The 22,470-nt window shown below is 37.1% G+C and overlaps 1 protein-coding gene across 3 annotated transcripts in view; it reads left to right on the forward strand.

The window, feature by feature from the left end:
• BACH1 (BTB domain and CNC homolog 1) overlaps nt 1-22,237 on the forward strand; it is a 46,698-nt gene extending 24,461 nt beyond the window's left edge. For all 3 annotated transcript variants that reach the window (XM_057697438.1, XM_057697439.1, XM_057697437.1), the window contains exons 3-5: nt 3,009-4,343; nt 6,547-6,753; nt 18,373-22,237. In XM_057697438.1, coding sequence (XP_057553421.1) covers nt 3,009-4,343; nt 6,547-6,753; nt 18,373-18,828 — 1,998 coding nt within the window. In that variant the 3' untranslated portion in view covers nt 18,829-22,237. The remainder of the gene's footprint in view (nt 1-3,008; nt 4,344-6,546; nt 6,754-18,372) is intronic.
• Nucleotides 22,238-22,470: the final 233 nt, after the last annotated feature.

Genomic DNA, 22,470 nt, shown 5'->3' on the forward strand with positions numbered 1-22,470 from the left:
CCACCTGTAATGTTGTTTGTTTGTTTGGCTGTGCTGTGCGGCCTGGGGGATCTTCGTTCCCCGACCGGGGATGGAACCCGGGCCCTCCTCAGTGAAAGCACAGAGAGTCCCAACCACTCTACCGCCAGGGAATTCCCAACCCCTTGTTATTTTTAATGAAATGATCCAGCCAGTGGATAAACAGACGTTCTGAGAGGTCATGCTGGGAGAGGCCACATCACCTGCAGTGCTCTCCCTTTGGACCCATTTCCTGTGATGGGAAACTGTGGCAGGGATTAGGTTCTCTAAAGTCTCCGTTTCTGTAGGACCCGCCCTCATGGACATGGGCTGGGAGTGAGCTGCAGGTGACAGCCTCCCTGTGATGCTCAGTTTAGTTGTTTGCACTGTGATGTCAGATTCGGAGATGCCAAGATCTATTAGTTTTTCAAGCAGCTCTTAGCTAAGGATTTTAGAATTGGGAGGAAACCTAAAAGATTATGCATTCCAGCCTCCTCATTTGGTCTACATGTGGCTGTTAGGTATTCCAGAAGTGTTCTTTCTTTCCCTTTCTTCTTTGTTAAGATTATGGCCGTGCATTGGTAAAAGAAAGATGATTTTGTGCCATATTTATAGAGCCTTGTTCTTACACACCTTTTGCCCACCAGCTTGTTGTGGAGCTCATGCACCTAGACATGTAAGTCCTTGTTACCATATAACAGCTTGCTTGGTTTCATTAGTAACTACAACTAGAAGAGTGCTGAGCCTGTGACATTGGGACACACATTAAAAGGAATTTGGACAAAGTATGTAGAACTTCTCAATGTACAACAGGTGTGTGTGGGCTGCTCTGTGATGCCACTAAGTCTACAGTTTAGCTTATCACTGGCCACATGTACATCCATGAAATTGTAGCTATAGTTTGGGGAGTCAAAAGATTGTCAGCTCTGTGGCAGAGGTGAGAGCAAATAATACAATACCCAGACAGGGACAGGAAGGGCCAACTATAGGTTAGCCATTGTTTTTTAAAAGGTAGTTACATGTATCATAATGGAGATATCCTTGTTATGGTCTGTAGTTTCAAATTACTTAAATAAGACTTTACAAGTAGACTTTCCAAGTAGAGTTCCAAATTACTTAATAAGACTTTCCATTCATGTGCATGGAAGGAAAGGTAAATGTGTGTGTATATGCCTTCATTCATTCTAATTTGAATGTAAATCATAACTTTTCAAATATGTGCAATTTCAACACAGTGACAGATTGAAAAGATCATTGTGTAACTCACAGTCTTAAAAGCCTCTTTTATTTTAACTTATTTGAAAAGTTTTTAATTGAAATATTTATTGAGCTAATTGTAAATTCACATGCAGTTGTAAGACATAATGCAGAGAAATCTCTTGTTGCACTTTGTCCAGTTTCTTCTAATCGTAACATTTTGCAAAATTATAGTACAACATCACAGCCAGGATTCTGACAGTAATACAATCCACCCATCTTATTCAGACTTCTCCAGTTTTACCTGTACTGAATTGTGTGTGTCTATGAAGGTCTGTAGAGGTTCAGTTTCTGGGTGGGACCATGTGTCCACCACCACAGTCAAGAGACTGAACAGTTTCAGCACCCACCCAAGGATCCCTTGTGTAGCCCTCTTTTAATCACACCGACTTCCTTCCTGCCCTCTGTCTGCACTCCCTTACCCCCCTCTCCATTCCTAAGCCCGGGCAACCACTACTGTCTTTTTCTAAAGTCTTCTCATTTCAAAAATGTTATAGAAATGGAATCATATAGTACGTGACCTTTTGCGACTGGCATTTTTCCGCTTAATTCCTTTGAGATTTATGAAAGTTGTATGCATTGGTAGGGTGTTGCTTTCTGTTGTATTCCATAGTGTGGGTGTACCAGTTTTTATTTAGCTATGGAAGGAAATCAGGCTAATTCCAGTTTTTGGCTGTTACAAATAAAGTTGCTGTGAACAGCTGTACGAACATGAGTTTTCATTTTTCTGGCATGAAAGAACAGGAGTGCAGTTGCTGGGACATATGGTGGTTGCGTGTTTAGTTTTATAAGAAACTACCAAACTGGTTTTCCAAATGGCTGCACCATTTTACATTTCCACCAGCAATGCATGAGTGATCTGATTTCACCACATCTTCACCAGTATTTGGTGTTGCTGTTTTTTATTTTAGCCATTTAAAAGCTAATTAAGTACTCCCAGTTTAGCAGGTTTTTAAGAAGATCACAAAAAATTATATCTTGATTGCTCTGATAGGAATTCAGTGTTTTAATTTTGTATTTTGTGCCCAGAATGAGGCTTTCCCTGCACTGCAGTAGGTTTCATTTGCCCCTCACTTTGCAGAGGCAGGTTCTGTGTAAGTGTACAAGTTTCTGCTTAAAGATTTTACTTAGATCACTTTTTAAATCTGAATCTTTAAAAATTTTATTAGAAATTTTTGGCATGAAATAAAGATAATAATTACCACTTACTGTGCATTCACCATGGATCAGGACTACTTTAAGTGCTTTTGATATGTTGCTTTCCATTCTTAAAAATTTCACTCTTGTAGTTTATACAAGTTGTAGTTTATAGTTTATAGTTGTTTGGAAGATAGTGACCACATGGAGCTGGAATGGCAACAGACACCTGGCCCTTGACTATGTGTTGACTATGTGTTGCAGATTTTATCCGTGTTGCTTTATTCCATAGATGATTTCTTTCAGCTAACGTGGAAAATTGTCGTAATGTTTATATCTTTACCTCATATGAGTAAGTCATAATCCATGCGTCATTAGGAGTGGAATCTATAAAGTGAAGGGTGTGGTACCAGTAAATAAAATGTGAGAAGCATGCTTTTCTAAATTCCCTTAGCTTTACATTTCCTAGAAGAATGTTTTTTTCTTACCAAATTAAAATACCCGTTTTATAAATATCACAAAGAGGTTACTCATCTTGCCACCTCTTTACTTCTCTTGTACTTATCTACTAGACAGCTTTCATGTGATGCATTTGTTTTTATTTTGTATATTAACAGGTGACAGTTAAAGGATTTGAACCTTTAATTCAGTTTGCCTACACTGCGAAACTGATATTAAATAAGGACAATGTGGACGAAGTGTACAAGTGTGTGCAATTTTTAGGTGTACCTGATATTGAGGAATCCTGCTTTCAGTTTCTCAAATATAAGTTTTTGGACTCCACTGCAGATCAGCAAGAAAGCCCAAGAAAAAAATGCTTCTCATCACCCTGTCAGAAACCAGATTTTAAATTTTCACTTTTGGACCAGAGGGATTTAGAAATTGATGAGGTGGAGGAATTTTTGGAAAATAAAAATGTTCAGACTCCTCACTGTAAGCTCCGTAGGTATCAAGGCAGTGCAAAAGTGACTCCTCCTCTGCAAGACAGTGCCAGTCAAACATGTGAATCCATGTGCTTAGAAAAGGATGCTGCTCTGGCTCTGCCGTCGTTATGCCCCAAATACCGAAAATTCCAGAAAGCGTTTGGAACTGACAGAGTCCGTACTGTGGAATCCAGCGTCAAAGACCTTCACCCTTCTGTGCAGCCAAATGACACGTCCGAAAATGAGTGTCTAGGAGGAATCCAGGAGTGTGCAGATTTGCAGGTGATTTTAAAATGTGAAGAAAAAAAATTAGCAATGGAACATGAAGAAGCCAAGAAGAAAGATCCTGCTCCTCAGTGCCCATCAGAAAAAACAGAAGCGACTCCTTTTCCCCCCAGTTCTACAGACCCCCATGGGCTCTATTCTCTGTCTCTTTTACACACATACGACCAGTACGGTGACTTGAATTTTGCTGGCATGCAAAGCACAACAGTGTTAACAGAAAAGCCTTTGTCGAGTTCAGGTGTTCGAGAAGAGAAAACTCTCAGTGAGCGTCAAGATTTGAAATCTGACTCTGGCCCCAGGGAGGATAGTAGCCTCACCTCGAGTGATCTGAGCAGTGTGGAACGAGAAGTGGCAGAACACCTAGCGAAAGGCTTCTGGAGTGACATTTGCAGCACGGACTCTCCGTGCCAAACGCAGTTATCACCTGCCGTGGCCAAAGATGGCTCGGAGCAGATCTACTACCAGAAACGGTCTGAGTGTCCCTGGTTAGGTATCAGGATTAGCGAGAGCCCAGAACCGGGTCAGAGAACTTTCACAACATTGAGTTCTGTCAGTTGCCCTTTTATAAGTACTCTGAGTACCGAAGGCTGCTCAAGCAGTTTGGAAATTGGAAACGATGACTACGTTTCAGAGCCCCAACAGGAACCTTGTCCCTACGCTTGTGTGATTAGCTTGGGAGACGACTCTGAGACGGATACTGAAGGAGACAGTGAACCCTGTTCAGCCAGAGAACAAGAATGTGAGGTGAGCGGAAAATGAGTGTGTCAAGTCATTGTTTTACCACCATTAATTGGAATTACTGTGTCAGCTCCTGTTGCATCACCGGGAGTGTGAGCTGGCTCAGAGAGGGTGGAGGAAACCCATACACAGTTCATTATACAACCACATGATAAATACCAGGAGTGTGTGATGAAGTTTGAAGGACTTAAGTGTTCATTTATTTCAAGTAGGTGTATTTATTATGTTAACCAGGGAGTGGATCCACACACTGGCAGTTTAACTGTTTAAATCAAATGCCGGGTCCCAAGAGGAAAAGGAATAATGATTCTGTAATCAGTACGTGATAGCTCCTGGTTAAATACAGCATATATTCAGTCTTATGCACTGCCACATGGATGTCTAGACGTGGGACTAGTCACTTGGCAATGACTTAGCAGTGACTGGTTGTAGGAATGTGGCTTCTGATCCAGAGTTTTCTTTTTTCTTTTTTTTTATCACCCCTCTTTTTTTGAGTACAGAACTAGTTAATAATTTTTAAATTAATTTTTATTGGAGTATAGTTGATTTACAATGTTGTGTTAGTTTCTGCTGTATAGCAAAGTGAATCAGTTATATATATATCTCCACTCTTTTTTAGATTCTTTTCCCATAGAGGTCATTACAGGGTATTGAGTAGAGTTTGCTATACAGTTATTCTTATTAGTTATTTATTTTTTGTATAGTAGTGTGTATATGTTAATCCCCATCTTCCAATTTATCCTTCCCCCCTCCCCGAGTTTTCTTTACACTATTTTCTCATAGCTATTAATTTTTTCTTATTTTCCCTTAGTCATTTCACCTATTAATTTAACGAATGTCTTAGTAATTTAGCTTGAATTACATGTAGCTGGTATGGTATTAATTATAATAAACTTGATCTGTATACTTTGTGTACAAATGTTTGTATTTGATAGAAGCTTTTTTTGTAAAACATTACTGTAGTTCCAGTAATAAGGGCGTGTTAGTTCTTTATCATGTTCTTTGGTTTTATAGCTGTTGGATGACGTAGTTTGAAAGAATGAAAGGTTTTTTTCCCCCTTGGCTTCAGAAGGAGTTTATTGGTGATTTAATTTAAGAAGTAATATGTATGCATGAGTTACATTTATAGATTTTTTGGGGGGGGCGTTGAAAGGGATCTTTTATTTATTTTTAAGAACTTTTATTGAGATACAGTTAACAGGCAATAAACTGCATATATTTAGAGTGTACAATTTAGTATCCCAATGTCCCAGTTCATTCCCCCCCAGCCCTCCTCGCTTTCCCCACTTGGTGTCCATATGTTTGTTCTCTGCATCTGTGTCTCTATTTCTGCCTTGCCAACCGGTGGATTTGTACCATTTTTCTATGTTCCGCAATATTTATAGATTTTTATATGATATTTATAACTCTAGTGTTTGGAACTATGAAAAGAATGTTAAAAATAAAACATTTAAGAAATTTAGAGTATTTTGTGTAACTAATTTTTTGTCAGCTTGAAAGACTTAAGTTGCCAGGGAAACTGACCAGTGTTTCGTTTGTGTTTTTGATAATTAATACAATTAAACTGTCCCACAGTTTTTTTTTTCTTTTTTAATTATCTTATTATTTTTTTCAAATTTAAGTATGTTGAAAATGACTTTAAAATAGTCATAAAGTTTTTTAACCATTTCTACATTGGCAAGTAAAATGAGTTATGTGAAACTGCCCTTTTCCTGACAGAAAAATAAATTTTCTGAACTGCTTTAGAAATTACTAGTGTTGTTATACCAGTATTAAATCTGTGCTACACAATAATATAAATGAAAGGATAAAATAGATTTTTTTTTTTTTGGTTTGGGGAAAAATACATTAAAAATACTTTAGAAGGAGCCTTAAAGATATCTATGGGTTATTAACATGCCCTAGTAAAATATTTAAATTGTTTTTCTTCTTAAATACATTAATATTTGTTAATAATGTTTGATTTGTTGAAAAAAATCTGCTTCTCAATTTATTTGTCTTCTGAACCCTCTCTGAAATAGAGTAGGAATATCAGTTAGATTATCAGTCGTTATTATAAAGGATTGTATAGAAATTGGGCATAGAGGTCTTTTTTTTTTTTTAAGTCTAAATGAAGTTCCCTGGAAAACATAGGTGCATATCTTTCTCTTCCTCGATTTAAGCAGAACTACAAAATATAGCAACTACTAATGTTTATTTCACCTTCTAGGTAAAACTACCATTTAATGCACAGCGAATAATTTCACTCTCTCGAAATGATTTTCAATCCTTGTTGAAAATGCACAAGCTGACTCCAGAACAGCTGGATTGCATCCATGACATTCGGAGAAGAAGTAAAAACAGAATTGCTGCACAGCGCTGTCGCAAGAGAAAACTTGACTGTATACAGAATCTTGAATCAGAAATTGAGAAGCTGGTAAATATACACGTTTCTTCTTATTCTTTTTTTTAATTTAAAGTGTACAATTTGATATATTTTTTCTTATTAATAATGTATATATGGTAATCCCAGTCTCCCAGTTCATCCCACCCCAATCCCCCCTGCTTGGTGTCCATGTGTTTGTTCTCAGCATCTGTGTCTCTATTTCTGCCTTGCAAACTGGTTGATCTGTACCATTTTTCTAGATTCCACATATATGGTATTTGTTTTTCTCTTTCTGACTAACTTCACTCTGTGTAACAGTCTCTAGGTCCATCCATGTCTCTACAAATGTTTCAAATCTGTTCCTTTTTATGTCTGAGTAATGTTCCATTGTATATATGTACCACATCTTCTTTATCCATTCATCTGTTGATGGACAGTTAGGTTGCTTCCATGACCTAGCTATTGTAAATAGTGCTGCAGTGAACACTGAGGTGCATGTGTCTTTTTGAATTATGGTTTTCTCTGGATATGTGCCCAGTAGTGGGATTGCTGGGTCATATGGTAATTCCATTTTTAGTTTTTTAAGGAACCTGTTCTCCATAGTGGCTGTATCAATTTACATTCCCACCAACAGTGCAGGAGGGTACTCTTTTCCCACACCCTCTCCAGCATGTATTGTTTGTAGATTTTCTGATGATGCTCATTCTGACTGGTATGAGGTGATACCTCATTGTAGTTTTGATTTACATTTCCCTAATAATTAGTGATGTTGAGCAGCTTTTCATGTGCCTCTTGTCCATCTGTATGTCTTCTTTGGAGAAATGCCTATTTAGGTCTTCTGCCCATTTTTTGATTGGGTTGTTTTTCTGATATTGAGCTGCATGAACTGTTTATATATTTTGGAGATTAATCCTTTGTCTGTTGATTTGTTTGCAAAAATTGTCTCCCATTCAGGGTTGTCTTTTTGTCTTGTTTATAGTTTCCTTTGCTGTGCAAAACGTTTAAGATTCATTAGGTCCCACTTGTTTATTTTTGTTTTTATTTCCATTTCTCTACGAGGTGGGTATTTCTTCTTATTCTTATTCCAACAATTCATTTTTTTTTCCCATACAGGAAATAGCTATTTCAATTCCTAAGTTAGATAAAATGCTAAATTATACATTAACTTTAAAGTTTACCAATTACCATTTTAAGAAAATTATATGACATTCTCAGAAAGCTTAGGAAATAAAAAACAATAAGGATTTTCGTGTACTATTTTACTTGAGTAAGTGTTCTATATATTTAGCATGATATGCAACCATATTTAAGTTGAGGACTATTTCTGTGTGCTTTTAAAAAAATGCCTTATAGATTAAGGATAATTTTACCATCTACCTGATTCTTGGTGGTTGAGTAAGGGTTAAAGATATTATAAAGCACTTTAATCTCTTTGTGCTGTTTCATGTCTATAAAAGCTGATGTTGCAGTTGTTAGTTTTAATGAACTAGTAACTTGTTTTAGTTGATACCAGAACAAACCAGCCAACTTGGATCTTTCATCTAAGGGAAAAAATTCACGTGCTGATATAAATAGAAAATTTTAAGATCTAGTGAGATCCTACGTGAGAAGAATGCTTACGTTGTTGAATCTTATTTTCTATTCCAGCATCAAAACACAAAGTTGAAAAATGGATTAATTTCCTCCCATGTTTTTCTGTACTCTCGTGGTTTATAGAAGAAAGCATTGTATGAAACAAGATAACCCATAGTGAAGGCCAGCTAAAGCTAAAAATACAGTTACAGACAGCAGGGAAAAGTGCCTAGAAGTAGTAAAAACATATATTGAATGATCAGTTTTGGGTGTTTGTTAATTATTGGTAAAAGTTTAAAATTGCAATTGTAGCAAATCTTTAAACATGAATGTCCTTAGCTATGAATAGTAATTGAACAGCAACACTTTAGAAAAAGGACACTGCCTTTACATGCCTTCAAAAAAGTGGAGAAATAAAAATTTGTTATTTATATAGGATTGTGATATACTTTAGGCAAAATATGAAGATTTATAACTGTGTAAAAAGATGAAGCAAACTGTATGAGAAGATGAAAAAGAAATCAGATGTTTTACACATGGAGGCATGAGAGATACTAAGAAGCCTATATGATATTGCTGAATGATGAGCGTTGTTAAGACCAAAGAAGAAATTGTACAAATTCAGTAATATTTACCCAGTACTCTTAGGGAGTGTATCAGTCCATACCTGCAAGCACTAGTGTCCTTTCTTATTATCCAACTTTGAATTAAACACTTACCTGCCTTTAGACACAGTACAACATTTTAGCTTTAGTTATTATTTTGTACTGTAATACAGAGATGCTTTTTATTTTTATTTATTTTAAAATTTTTATTGGAGTACGGTTGCTTTACAATGGTGTTATTTTCTACTGTACAGCAAAGTGAATCAGCTGTACGTACACATATATCCCCTCTTTTTTAGATTTCCTTCCCTTTTACGTCACCACAAAGCATTGAGTAGAGTTTCCTGTGCTATACAGTAGGTTCTCATTAGTTATGTATTTTATACATAGTGTATGTGTCAGTCTCAAACTCGTAATTCATCCCCCTCCCTTAGTATCCATACATTTGTTCTCTATGTCTGTCTCTATTTCTGCTTTGTAAATGAGATCATCTATACCATTTTTTTCAGATTCCACATATATGCATTAATATACGATATTTGTTTTTGTCTTTCTGATTTACTTCACTCTGTATTACAGTCTCTAGGTCCATCCACGTCTCTACAAATGACCCAGTTTTGTTCCTTTTTATGGCTGAGTAGTATTCCATTGTATATGTATACCACATCTTCTTTATCCATTCATCTGTTGATGGACATGTAGGTTGCTTCCATGTCCTGGCTATTGTAAAGTGCTGCAGTAAACATTGAGGTCCAGTGTGTCTTTTTGAATTATGATTTTCTCTGGGTACTTAATCACACTGCTATCTGTGGTACTTTGTAACTCTGGGCAGGCCGTTTAATTTCTCTGTCCATCAGATTTCTCCTCTTTAAGATGGGATTATACTAGTTCTTACTTTACAGAGTGGGTATTCATTTATGAAGATTAAATGAGTTAATACATCTAAGCACTTAGAAGATGCCTGGCACATAGTAAGCACTCAATAAATATTACCTTTTTCTTCTCCTTATTGTTGCTATACTATTATCAGTTTTCAGTTTTCTCCCACTTAATTGCTCCTTTCCTAATGTCTCTGCCTAAACTGTAAACTCTGGATTTGGACCTCACCCTTATATTGCCCCTCTCATTATAGAAAGTTTCCTTTCATATGGTCAATGGAATAACTCTGGTTAATTTCCAATAGAAGGGAATATTTGGTTTTCTTGCAGTTCTTATGAAATATAAACCCAGAGTGGTCAGTACCTTGTTTACCTATTGTATTAATTTGGACTCTTTGGTTGCAAGAAACAAAAACCATCTGAAACATGAATTACTGAGTTTGTTGTAAGAATTTACGTGTATCTCAGAAGCCAAAGAAGGGAGCCAGGCCTCGTAAATAGTGTAGAACAAGAAGGTGGAAAACCGTCAGGAACCCAGAGAATCTTCTTTCTCATCTCTATGCACCTGCTCACCCTCCACACTACAGGATGGCTGTGTGTGCCACCAAGTGTGTATGGGAAGAGTGGCCACAGCACAGCTCAGGAATAGTTTCCCTCTCCTCCAGGGACTAGTCTGGGCAGAGGCGTCAGTTCTGAATTCACAAGGAATTAGCCTGTTGGCCTGTTTTGGGCTCAGGTGTCCTATTCTGTGACTAGAGAGCAGGGACAAACAGCAGAAACAGAAAATGTGGCTGCCAAGAGCCCACCTCTCTGGGCAGGTAGAGCAGATAGCCTGACAGGGGTCTCGTCACCCAGATGTGCACCAGGCTGAACTTGGTTTCTTTCCTCTTCCAAGATATCCCCAGGTGAGACACAGTAGAATTTTTTGTTTTTTTAATCAGAGTGATTGACTTTGTGTTTCAGCTTCCTTGAATTCTGCTCTGTCTTTCGTACTGCTCTCAGTTGTAAAGTATAAGGGGCATGTTGTAAATTTCAGTCCTGTCACAGATGTCTCTCTCAGATGAAAATAAGCAGATATGTGCTACTTATTAGCTAATTAGAATTAGAAAGTTGGCTGACCCTTTTCCAGAGGTAAAAGAATTTGATGCTTAAGATACTTATTAATTAAGAAGTTTATTTAGGACTTAGAGCTTATTGAGTGATTATGGACCTTGTTGTCTTTTATAAAGAGAGAAGTTACCCCCAGACTTCTATCACAGGTTCCTATTTAGTAGTGTGGAGAGTTGAGAATATGGAAGAGTGGGACAGACTTTTTTTTTTTTAATTGGGATGTCACTCTTTGGAAGCAGTAGACAAGCAGTGTTTCCCAGTCTTTATGGTCTGGGTGGGATTAGCAGACCTATTTAAAGTAAATTACCTGTTTCATAATTAAACATCCATTTCAGTATAGCCAATGATTGATTGAAGTAACATATCAATAAATTCACAGTATACCCTTCTGGTAATATTCAGGTGAAGCATCCCCTAGTTTTGTAAGCTTTGGTCGTTGGCTGTTGACTGTGAACTTTTTGTAGTTGGTCCTGAGAGTAATAGCCTAATAGACTGTCATGCACATGAAGAAAAGTATTTGATTACAGTAAGAATAAGGATTCCAAAATGTCTTTAGTGTGGGTCAGTAGGGTAATTATCAGGTGTAAAGCGTGCTTTTATAGTCTTTATGTGCTGGGAAAGTCAAAGGGAGATGTTAGTTCGAATTCAATAAGTTAATGAGTTGTATTTCTCAACAAGAAGTTCTGTCAGAGTCAAACAGAACCTTTGAAGAAAAGGAAAGGTGTGTATTTATTTGGTTGATAAATTGATGGCATTGACTTTTAATGTTTGTTTTTAAATTTGATAATATGTGAGAGGTTAGGCATTAATTCAGTATTGCTTTTACTATAAGAATTGAATAGGCATAATCCACAAACCAAAAACATGTCTTTCTACCAGTAAATATAAGATCTTGAACAAAGTTCAGGAATCATTCAACTTCTCTTGTGTGTTTGACTTACAAAGCTCTTGCCTTTATAGGATTCTTTACAGGGTCCATGTTTATTCTTTTCTGTAAGATTAATTCAGAAGTTAGAAAATGTGCATCTCTGATACATTTTGGCTTGAAACAAAGGTAACCTTGAAATGAACCTGGCTTTTTAAAGAAAAAAAATTAAACTACCAAAATGTAATTTCTCTTAGAAAATATCAAGTATTGATTGGAAAAAAAATATTGATTGGTATCAGCTTGTAAGGATCAGAAATCAGTATTCACAAAGCTCTAGAACTCCTGGTTTAGGTGTTCACACATCATTTTGTTTTGTTGCCCTCATCCACTGTGATGGTGTAGGAGTCAAGTGATCTCATCTGTCTTTAGTGTTTTGAATTTTGTTGTGAAGATGGTTTTATTTTATTAAAAATAAACCTTTCCTAGTCACATTCTACTGGCTGCTGTATCACATGTGCACTGTTGCCTCCAAACCCTCTGATGAGCCCTTCTGGAACCTGTCCTCTGCCCTCTGCCTTCTGTGAGGCCCTTGAGCAGCCTGTCTTGAAATGTGGTCTGTGCACCATTGGCATCAGAGTTACCTGGCGATGCCCCCTCAAAATGCACCCTCCTTAACCCCAATTCCAGATCTGTAGGAGGGGCCAAGGAACATGCATTTTATGAAAGTCTCCAGGGTAAATCTTTATTATACACATTACATTTTGAGAACCTACTGCACTAGAACACAGAAATCAGCTGGAGGTTTCGGAGTCAAACAGCTGGAAATCCTGCCTGGCCCCTAGCAGCTTTGTGATCTGGAGAAATAATTTCTCCTCCAGTACCCAATTCCCTCATTGACAACATGGAGATAAGAATAGTATTTCCCTCAGGTTTGGTGGGAGGATCAAATGCCGTCAGGGAAGGGAAGCTCTTTGTACTCCCCAGCACATGTTCAGGGCTCAAGGAATACTAGCAGTTGTGTTTTCTGTAAGCATCTGCTGGTCGCTACATATTAAATGTACTGGGTAGCAGGAAATCAAAGATGGATGAGACATAGTGCTTGTCAATCAAATGCTTGTAGTCTCATAGACAGCCAGGTTTATGTGTTTTCATTTTTTCCTTGATGTTCATCTTCCTCCTCCCCATTCTAAAAATTTCAGGCTTTCAGAGAAGTTAAATGAGTAGTACAGTAAGCAGCCACATACTCCCTGGGTAGATTCGACAGTTATTGACATTTTGCCATCTTCACTTTCCCTCTCTTTCTGTGCGTCTTAGTCTCTCTCTCTCTGGCCAGGTGTGTGTCCTCTGTGCCGCTTGGTTGGTCTGTGGGTCTTTCTCTCTCTCTATCCCTCTCAGTCAGTCTTGGACTCCTAACTGCAGTTGGGTGATCTTGGTCTCAGTGTCTTTCCTCTCTGTCTCTATCACTCTCTTTTTATTTTCTGAATCATTTGAAACCTATCACGTTATGACATTTACCCCTAAATGCTTAAACATGAATCTCCTAGAAACAGACATTTTTGCATATCTTTATCATATATATTTACCAATATCTTTGTCACATCTGAGAAAATTAATCTTAAGTAATGTATATATAGTTCCCATTCAAATTAACCTAATTGTTCCCAAAAGATATTTCATCTGTATGCTTTTTTTGTCTCCACGAACTAGGATCCAGTCCTCACATGATGCATTTGGTTCTGTCTTTTTAGTGTCTCAATCTAGAACAAATACTCCTCCGTGCCTCCTCTTTTTTTTCTTTTTTTAAATGATGATAACTTTTTGAAGAGTCCAGGCCAGTGTTCTCATAAAATGTCCCACTCTTAAAAGTTTGTCTGATCACGTTCCCTTGGTTTTATTTAACTCCTTCCTTCACTGCTTGTATTTCATGTAAACTGTGATAGTGGGAATTTTTAGGTTGAGATTAAACATTCATCCTTGTATCCCTTCGTACCGCATCACTTGGGGAGGCACACTATCAGGGGGTCCTACCTGAGTGCATGGGAATTGCCACATCATTTCCAAAATTATTTATTTTATCTGTCTTTGTTTAGTAATCCATGGAGTGTTAACTACGTACTTTGTGAATATCCAGTTCCCAACACTCCTCTGTCCTTTGGTTTTAAGCATACTTTGGTGGCCTTTACCATGGGGATTGCAAAATCGTGATTTTTCTGATTCTGTCATTCTGCTTACATTTATCGGTATTCCTCTTTAAAAAGAACTTTCCTCTTTTCCCTCCCTCCCATCACACCCCTTTAGTATCACTATGGACTCATGGATTAATTTTTTTTTAATTTACTTTCTTGGAACCTGTAATAGTCATTGGTCTTCTTGATACGTTTTTTCAAACTTCCCTGGGGAGAGCCAGCCATTTCAGCCAGCTGCTGTGTGCTTTTGACACGACCCCATTAGTGCTTCTGTGCCCTATAGGACAGCATGTCATAGGCTCACCTTGTACCTCTCTTGTTCCAAGATTGGGAATCACCTGTTTCTCTAAAAATTCCTGGTTTCTTATAGCAGGTATTAGAATGCATGCTTTCTGCTGGAGTGTTGCTCCTTCTGGGAAATTGTGTGTGTGTGTAAAATCATGAGTGCATTCAGAGTGTATATCATGCTTCAGTAAATTGTAAAGTACATTAGAAATAATGAGTTCATGCAGATATTTCTAGTCAAAATTTAGCAGTATAGAGCATTTTTCTTTTTGCTTCTTTTATATATTTTCTCTCTTCATTGTAGGGAAAATCTTGGCTTTGAGTTATATTAATATATTAACTATTTGATAAATATATATATATAAAATGTATGTCATAAAATTATAATGTCAGTATTACTTTCAATAATAAAGAGATTGAGTAAAATTTAAAATTTCTTTGCTTTTTCTTTGTCCTTAAATACATTCCATAGCACTGAAGTTTAAAAACTATTCAAAGTAGTTCTTTATGTTAGCAATTTGATATACAACTAGCTTAATTTGTTTCTATTTCTGCTTCTAGAATTTACTCTTCATGTTTTTTAAGTTTAATTTTTGAATATGTAAAACATCTGTATTGTTTAAAAATTAAAACTATATTTAAAAAAAGCTACTCCAAAGTCTTGATCCCATCTTCTCCCTGTACCCTATTCATAGCTGTTTCCTGTGGCTAACTATTACCATTAACCTCTAGATTTTTTTCCTTTGTTTTTCTTTTCTAAAAACAGGTTAATGTTTTGTATGCATTTTTTTTAATCTTTTAAAAAAATTATTTATTTGGCTGCACTGGGTCCTAGTTGCGACAAGTGGAATCTTTTTTTCAGTTGTGGCATACAAACTCTTAGTTTTGGCATGTGGGATCTAGTTCCCTCACCAAGGATTGAACGCGGGCCTGCTGCATTGCGAGCTCAGAGTCTTACCATTGGACCACCAGGGAAGTCTCTTGTATGTATTTTTATTACCCTTTCTGCTACAGAGAAGTATTCTATATATACCATTCTGTATTCTGCGGTTTTCACTCAAGAAGTGATTTCCAGGAAAGTTTTTTCTTAGTTCATAGTGCTTGTCATTCTTTTTAAAGCTCCATAGCACTCAGTTGTGGCTGTAGCACAGTTAATCCAAACCAGTCTTTTCTTAGTGGACATTTGGGATGCTATAGTGAATAACTTTGAACACTGTTTTTTCTGATGTTTAAGAAGATGTGTCTTTAGAATAGATTCCTGGAAGTAGGATTGTTGGATCAAAAATGAATACATATGTAATTTTGTTAGATGTGATTGAATTCCCTTCAATAGGGGTGATGGCGTTTTGCTTTCCCACCAGCAGTTTGCCCAAAACCTCAGCAGAGAGTTTGTTGTCAGCTTTTGTTGTTTTCGCAATCTGATTGTGAGAATTGATATCTCATGGTAGCTTTCACTTTTCAGTCTCTTATGAGTGAAATTGAACACTTGCATTCATATTTTTAAGGCTCTTTTTATATTTCTATGAATTGTCTATTCAGAGGTTTTACATCATAAGGGACTATTAGTCACCATTTTCTACCAGTGAGTAAGTACCCTTTAATCTAAAATAAATTGTCACTGTCATCTGGCTCTTTTGGTACCAAATTCTTCCACTCCTTATCTTTACTGGGTGAGTTATATTTAGAATTTCTTTAAACTTCTTACATTTGAATGAATATTGTACACTGTTGAAAATGTAGATTTGTATGTAAATTTGTTTTCTTGCCATAAAATGCAAAATAATACCAGGATTCATTTTTTAAAAATAGATCTGTGATTAAAGCCATAGCACTTCAAGCTTAAGGTTTATGGAGTTGTGTTATAAGAAAAATAAATATATTGTAGAAGTAGGAAGCAGGGCACTGGTAGTATGTTTGGGAGGTGTCTTTAATGATGATATCATGAAGTTATAAAGTTGAATTACTTTAAACTGAGTAGTATTGAAGTAAATCTGTGTTTTAAAATGAGAGTGAAGTGGAAAAATCAGCTAACTACCTGGAGGCTTACCCGTGTAGGAGTTAGCATAAAGTACAGTGGAATAGAAGGGAGCATTTAACTTACAGAAATAATCATGGTAAGGTTTCAGGGTTGTGCCTCTTGGTTTTAATTGTTGTAAAGAAACTAGCCGTCTTGTATGGGACGTACTTACAGTCCTGCCATCCTTTATTTAGTGAGGTAGTAGTGAGGCTCTTTAAGATTGAACGGATACTTATGGAAAGAGATGGAAGTTATAAAATATTTGCCATTGTCATAGTATCCGTAGGTTTAGTAGTTCTGAGTTCTATTTATTATTTTCCTTAACCATATTTAATTTAGAAGACCAGCCAACAGTTGAAATTTTGTCTGTTGCTATCCATTTAGAACAGAGATGCATCTTAACTTTGATAGAGGAGTCTATGGCTGATATTGTTGTGACTAAGGAAAAAGCTTTCTTGTTTTTTTCTGGAAGCTTTGTTTCCATCCTCATTTGGATTGGCTTCTGAAGGCCATAAAGAAAAGCGGGTCCTGACTGCATCAAATGTGTTCTCTCTCTGGGCAGGAGGTAGGCACTGTTCTCGCCGTGCAGGCACCAGCAGACTCATTTTATCAGGAGGCTACAACTGACAAACTTTCTGTTAGAAAAAAATGTACTTCCTGAACACTGATCTTGCTTTTATTTATTTTATATATATATTTTTTTTTCCTTGGCCTATAGCTATTTTTTCAAATGAGAACAGATTGGAGAATACCTTGCAATGTAAAATTTTTACTGTTTTTTATTCATGACAGATTTTTTCAAAATATTAGATGGCCTTGAGATATTTAAAAACTAACTACCAATAGTTGGAGTCACACACAGTTTTATAGAAAAACTTTTAGATAAAACTGCAACAGAATTTTTGTGCAAAGCAGATTTCTTTTTAACCTTTTAGCTATTTTTGTCCCAGAAAAGCATCTGTTTAAAGATTGCCCATTGTAGATGATTGAAATATGAAATAACCTGTCTAAATGGTAACTGGCAACATGTAACAGCTCAGCTCTCCTGAAGCTGCCAACAAGAAGGCCAAGAGAGTTGTCATACATTTCACAAGAGAAGTCTTTAGCCCTCTGTCAACATTTATTTACTCTTACCTTATAAATAGCTTGATTGTTTGGTTTTCTAGCTCATACTAGATAGAAGCAATGCGGTGGTAGAATAGGAAGGATGAGGTGGGGCAATGATAGAAAAAAAAAAAAAAAACCTGCTGTCAGCAGTAACCAGTGATGGTGGACAGAAAGGCTCAAACAAGGAAAACTTGAACAAACGTCCATGGTAGACTTTCCTATGGGGATTAACACTTAAAATGAAAGTAATAACAGCACCAGTAGTAATAATAATTAACAAACACAAGTCCCACCTCTTCCCCCTTTACAACTTTAGTAACTCACCCACTAGCTTTCTGACTCTGAATGCCATCTGTCAAATGGATTTGATGTTACTGAAATCAACAGAGTCATTGTGAGGTTTATGTAGCTGAGATTACATATTTGAAAACATCTAGCACAATATCTGGCACAAAGAAAATGCCCAACTAATGTCAGTCATTATTAGAATCTTGCAGGAGTTACCATCACTGTGCTTATACTTTTTTTTTTGGTTGTATTCCATCCCAAAAGCCTACACTCGTTTACCTGCAGTCCACAAATCCAAAAAGCTCTGAAAACCGTGCAAGTTTGTCACAAACTGTTTTGGCCAAAAAACTGACACAAGCTGACATCAGGGTATATAGAGCCTTTATTTATCCTACTTTGTGCATTGATACTTTCATGTGTTTTACTTAGAAAAGTGAAGATGTTTGATAGTGGGGTGCTGTCTCAGACCCTGCTTGAAGAATTGTGAGTGCATCTGTATTTTGTTTCTAAAAATCTGAGAAACTCTGAATCCCAAGTTACATGTAGGCCTGAGAGTTTTGGATGGGGGCTTATGGATTGAATATAGGTATTGAATAAAGGTATTGAATATATTTTTGAATCGAATTGACAGGAAAAATGCCATGGGAACTTGTATGATGAGAAAACACTGTGGATATGATTGTTTGCTCACCTTAGGAATGTTGGTTGAGCTCATAAACCACAATTCATTGTGTTCTCTTTCTCACCCTCACAGCAAAACGAAAAGGAGAGCTTGTTGAAGGAAAGGGATCACATTTTGTCTACTCTGGGTGAAACGAAGCAGAACCTAACCGGACTCTGCCAGCAAGTCTGTAAAGAAGCAGCTCTGAGTCAAGAACAAATACAGATACTTGCCAAGTACTCGGCCTCTGACTGCCCACTTTCCTTTTTAGTTTCTGAGAAAGGCAAGAGTACTCCTGATGGTGAGCTCACGTTGCCATCGATCTTGAGTTTGCCTGAAGGGCCTGCAGCAGGGCCGCCTGCTGGGGGGCAGAGCCCTCGCTACTCCAGCGCCAAGGGCGGCGAGGCAGGTGGCGTGCGGGGCCAGGAGTCCCAGGCAGCTGCCGGTGCCCCCTCGGAGCAGGCCGGGCCTGGGGAGCAGTGTCGCCAGAGCGGTGGCATCTCGGATTTCTGTCAGCAGATGACTGACAAGTGTACGACTGATGAGTAACCCAGCTTCCAGTTTCTTCAGACCGTCTCGTTTTCTAGTGAAGTTTTGACGTTGTCTTGAAAGCCTGACGTAGCTGTAGCCATCTCTCTCTTTAACAAGATTGTTTTTCTCCCCTCGTAGTTTGCTGTTAAGGGAATTCTTCTGAAGTCAACCCTTGACTTTTCCCTGGTTTCCACAGGAGATGCAGAAATGACTTGCCTCCTGGAAACCGAAAAATCACATGTGGAAAAGTAGCAAGGCTTTGCAAACTCCTGTGTTTTAAAGAATGATGACTATTAGTAATGACTCTTCCCAGTATTCCAAATAAATAAGAAAATGAAAATTGTACAGTGTCACACAACAGGTAAGCAGCTGGAAATGTCTGCAGATAGTTCCTGCTATAAAGAAGTAGGCTGCAAAAGTTTAATAATCTGACCTTCTTAACAACATTCTGGTTTAAAAGAAAATTTCTCTCCAAGTAACGATGATAGAGTTCAGCTCACTGAGAAGCAGGTTGTCAACTCCTGGGAATATTGGTGTAGCACTGCAGTATGAAAAGATAAATCATCTTACCTGAATCTGGTGCTGTGCTCTTCAGCTCCTGCTAAAACCAGAGATTGGTTGGCCTGCGCTGTGACTCCTGAGCTACGTTGGGAATAGTTAGGAAACAGGGTCAGTCCAGGTTGGCCTAAGTCAGAGGCTTCTGCTCCTCCTCAGTGTCGACTTTCAAAGAGTTCTGGCTCTGCCAACGGCAGATAAGTGTCATTTCCCGTTTTTTCCTTTTTCTCTTCAGTCTCTTCCACATCTGGGTCCATCTTGATCTTTCTGTTTCCTGACATTCTTGTCCCCTTGGAAGAAGAACTAAGACTCAGGATACAGTGCCTGAGCTCGTGTGTTGGCCGTATTGTCTTAGCCTCGCTGGGATCCTGGAGAGCTCACCAGATGCTAGGCTGTCAGCCTGCCCACCATAGGTCACCCATGCAAGGAAACCAGATATCACGGGCAAAGAAGATTGCCTACTTTTATCAGGAGTGGCAGTTCATTTTCCATCCTGTTTTTGAAGTCCTATGGTTTCTTTGTAAAAGTGTCATGGTAGATAAAAATGTGTCTACAACTACCCTGCAGGTTTGTGAAATAGGATGAAACCTGATCTTCTTCCATTGTGGGTTTGAGTTTGGAAGCCAGATTGAGTCTTGCTCTCCTCCCCAAATCTAGTGTATAAGGGCACACAGATCATTTTGGACTTGGGCATTTTAAAATCAGTCTTTGTGTTTTAAAATAGTTTTAAAATAGTTCAATCCTGTTTTAAAATGGTTTCTTAATAATCCAAGCCCCTGCCCCCATAACATTTTGCAGTGATTCTTAGCCATTCTGCTGTTATGGGCTTGTTTGGGAGTCAAAAGAAAGCTATGGACCTCTCAACAATGAAAACAAACTTGCATATTCACATTCACTGAAACGTTTGCAGAAGCCAGTTTGAAAGGGTACAGGGAGTGATTTTTATTGTTTGGGTTAGAAAGTACTTCATTTCACCAAGGTCACACACCTGAGAGGAGACTTTGTGGCTGCTATCCTGAGTCTAGTGAAGGGCTTGTGTAGCTAATGTGGGAGACGGCCACCTGCCGTGTAGGAATGGGTCTGAAGCCAGTAGGTCTTTGCTGTGAGGGGATGTGGGGACCAGACTTCGTATTTCAGAGTAATTTGTCAAATGTTACCTTTTTTCATTGCGGAGGCGGGGAGGGTGTGGGGGGGGGGAGATATTGCTAGTATCTTTTCAGTGGTTTTGTATGTTATCTCTGTTATCAACTTAGTTGTAAAAGAAGACTAGTTGAGCTTGGTTATTTTCTAGAGGCTTTTATAAGTACACTCAAGAATTTGTCAGGGAGAATGGTAATTCTATGATAGTGCATCCCATATTACAGAAGAATGATATGTGTGTGTATTTGTGTGTATATATATATGTACTCCCATGTAGCTGTTCGATACTTGTAATTTTAAATTTTAACTTCAAAGTATAAAATAATATAAAACCTTTTCTGGTTTACAAAATGTAAAATCTTATACAAGCCAATGGACTCCTTGATTTCCTACCTCAGTGTACACTCAGCTGTTTGTCACATCAGTTTGTGTATGTGCAAATGTCAATCTTTTGCTTTAATTGCTACTGTAAATAACTGCTTTGAAAGATTACTTCCTATTTTATGATAAAACCTAGTTGTCTAGAGTTTAAATACAATTTTTAAGGCACTTGGTTTAAATTTCTCTCTACATATAAACAGTTTAGCATTAAGGGTTTATTTTAATGATATTCTGCTATTGGCCAAGTGTAATATTTCATAAAATATAGCATTACTTTTAATAGCCAGCATGTAATACAAGTAACTACACTACCTCATACCTACATGATTTTCAAGTTGTAATCCAGAGGGACAGAGAGAGAAAAAAATTTTTTATCTTTGTCTTTTGGCCATAAAGTGGGGAAGTTTTTTATATATTGCATAGCATTACACATTTATGCCTATTTTAGCATTAACTTCTAAAGAAGTTTTTTCTAAGAAAAGTTGATTTTTTTTTTTTTTGAGGCTGCCGAAGACAAGTGACAGGATTACGTGTATACAGTGTATATCTTTTCCTTCATGCAGAATTTTGGCAAGGTGGTTTGCAGTTTGTATATTGCATATTTACCTGATCATTGGTCTTATTTTATGAGTTAGCCTTTTCAGTCACCGCTTGATGATTTTTTAAAAAGCTGTTAGGTCTAACTCAGTAAAATAACCATACCTTAACATTTTTTTCATTATTTGAATCCTGCAGTTACAGCAGATGATTTGCTGTCAGATTGTTAGATTTATATCCATATTTGTTTTGAATATAAGTTCTCCATCTGTACATTTTATAACATAATTTACTATAGCTTAATGTTTAATTTAAAATAAGGAATCAAATATATATGATGCAGTAGACGATACAGGTTGCATGTGGACACTCAGCCACGTTAACAACTTGGAAAAAAAAAAATCAAAAAATGGCAATGTTATAATGAATTCTCAGGTGAACTTTTTTCAGTTCTGAAACATCTATTTTGAATTTGTAAATATTTTAACTGTTTTATTAAGGCATGTAATAAACTATTCTTTGAAACCAGTTGGGCAGAATGAAAATTTAAAGCCATAATGGCAAAAGATGGCATACTGATTGTAAAATAAACAGAAATAGTAACAGGTATTGATTTTTTTGTATCTTTCATAATATAATTTTCTAACAGTACAATAAAACCACTAAATTTATATATCCATGTCCTATTAAGATCGTTTCATTAAAAGTGAACTTTCATAGTATTTAATTTACATTTTCTTCCTAATGTGCTTATCCAAATGTAGCAAAACTAGAAATGTTAGATGTTGGTAATAAAATGACCATTCAATAAAATTCTCTAAAATTGCTTCTGATTGACTAGAGTTGTACATTACATTTCCATTTTTTCACCTCATATGAGTTTGCCAATTTTGGTATTTTTATCAATACACAGTGTGACTCTGGCATTTGTATGAGGGAGTCTTTCATTAGTTGATTATTGTGCCTGAAAAGAAAGTTCCCAGCAATCAGGTGTTTAAGGAAGCACAGATTTTAGCCTTGCTTCTGATTTAATTTTAGTCTTTGGCT

The sequence above is a fragment of the Hippopotamus amphibius genome, chromosome 10, assembly GCF_030028045.1.
Source record: "Hippopotamus amphibius kiboko isolate mHipAmp2 chromosome 10, mHipAmp2.hap2, whole genome shotgun sequence".
NCBI lineage: Eukaryota > Metazoa > Chordata > Mammalia > Artiodactyla > Hippopotamidae > Hippopotamus > Hippopotamus amphibius.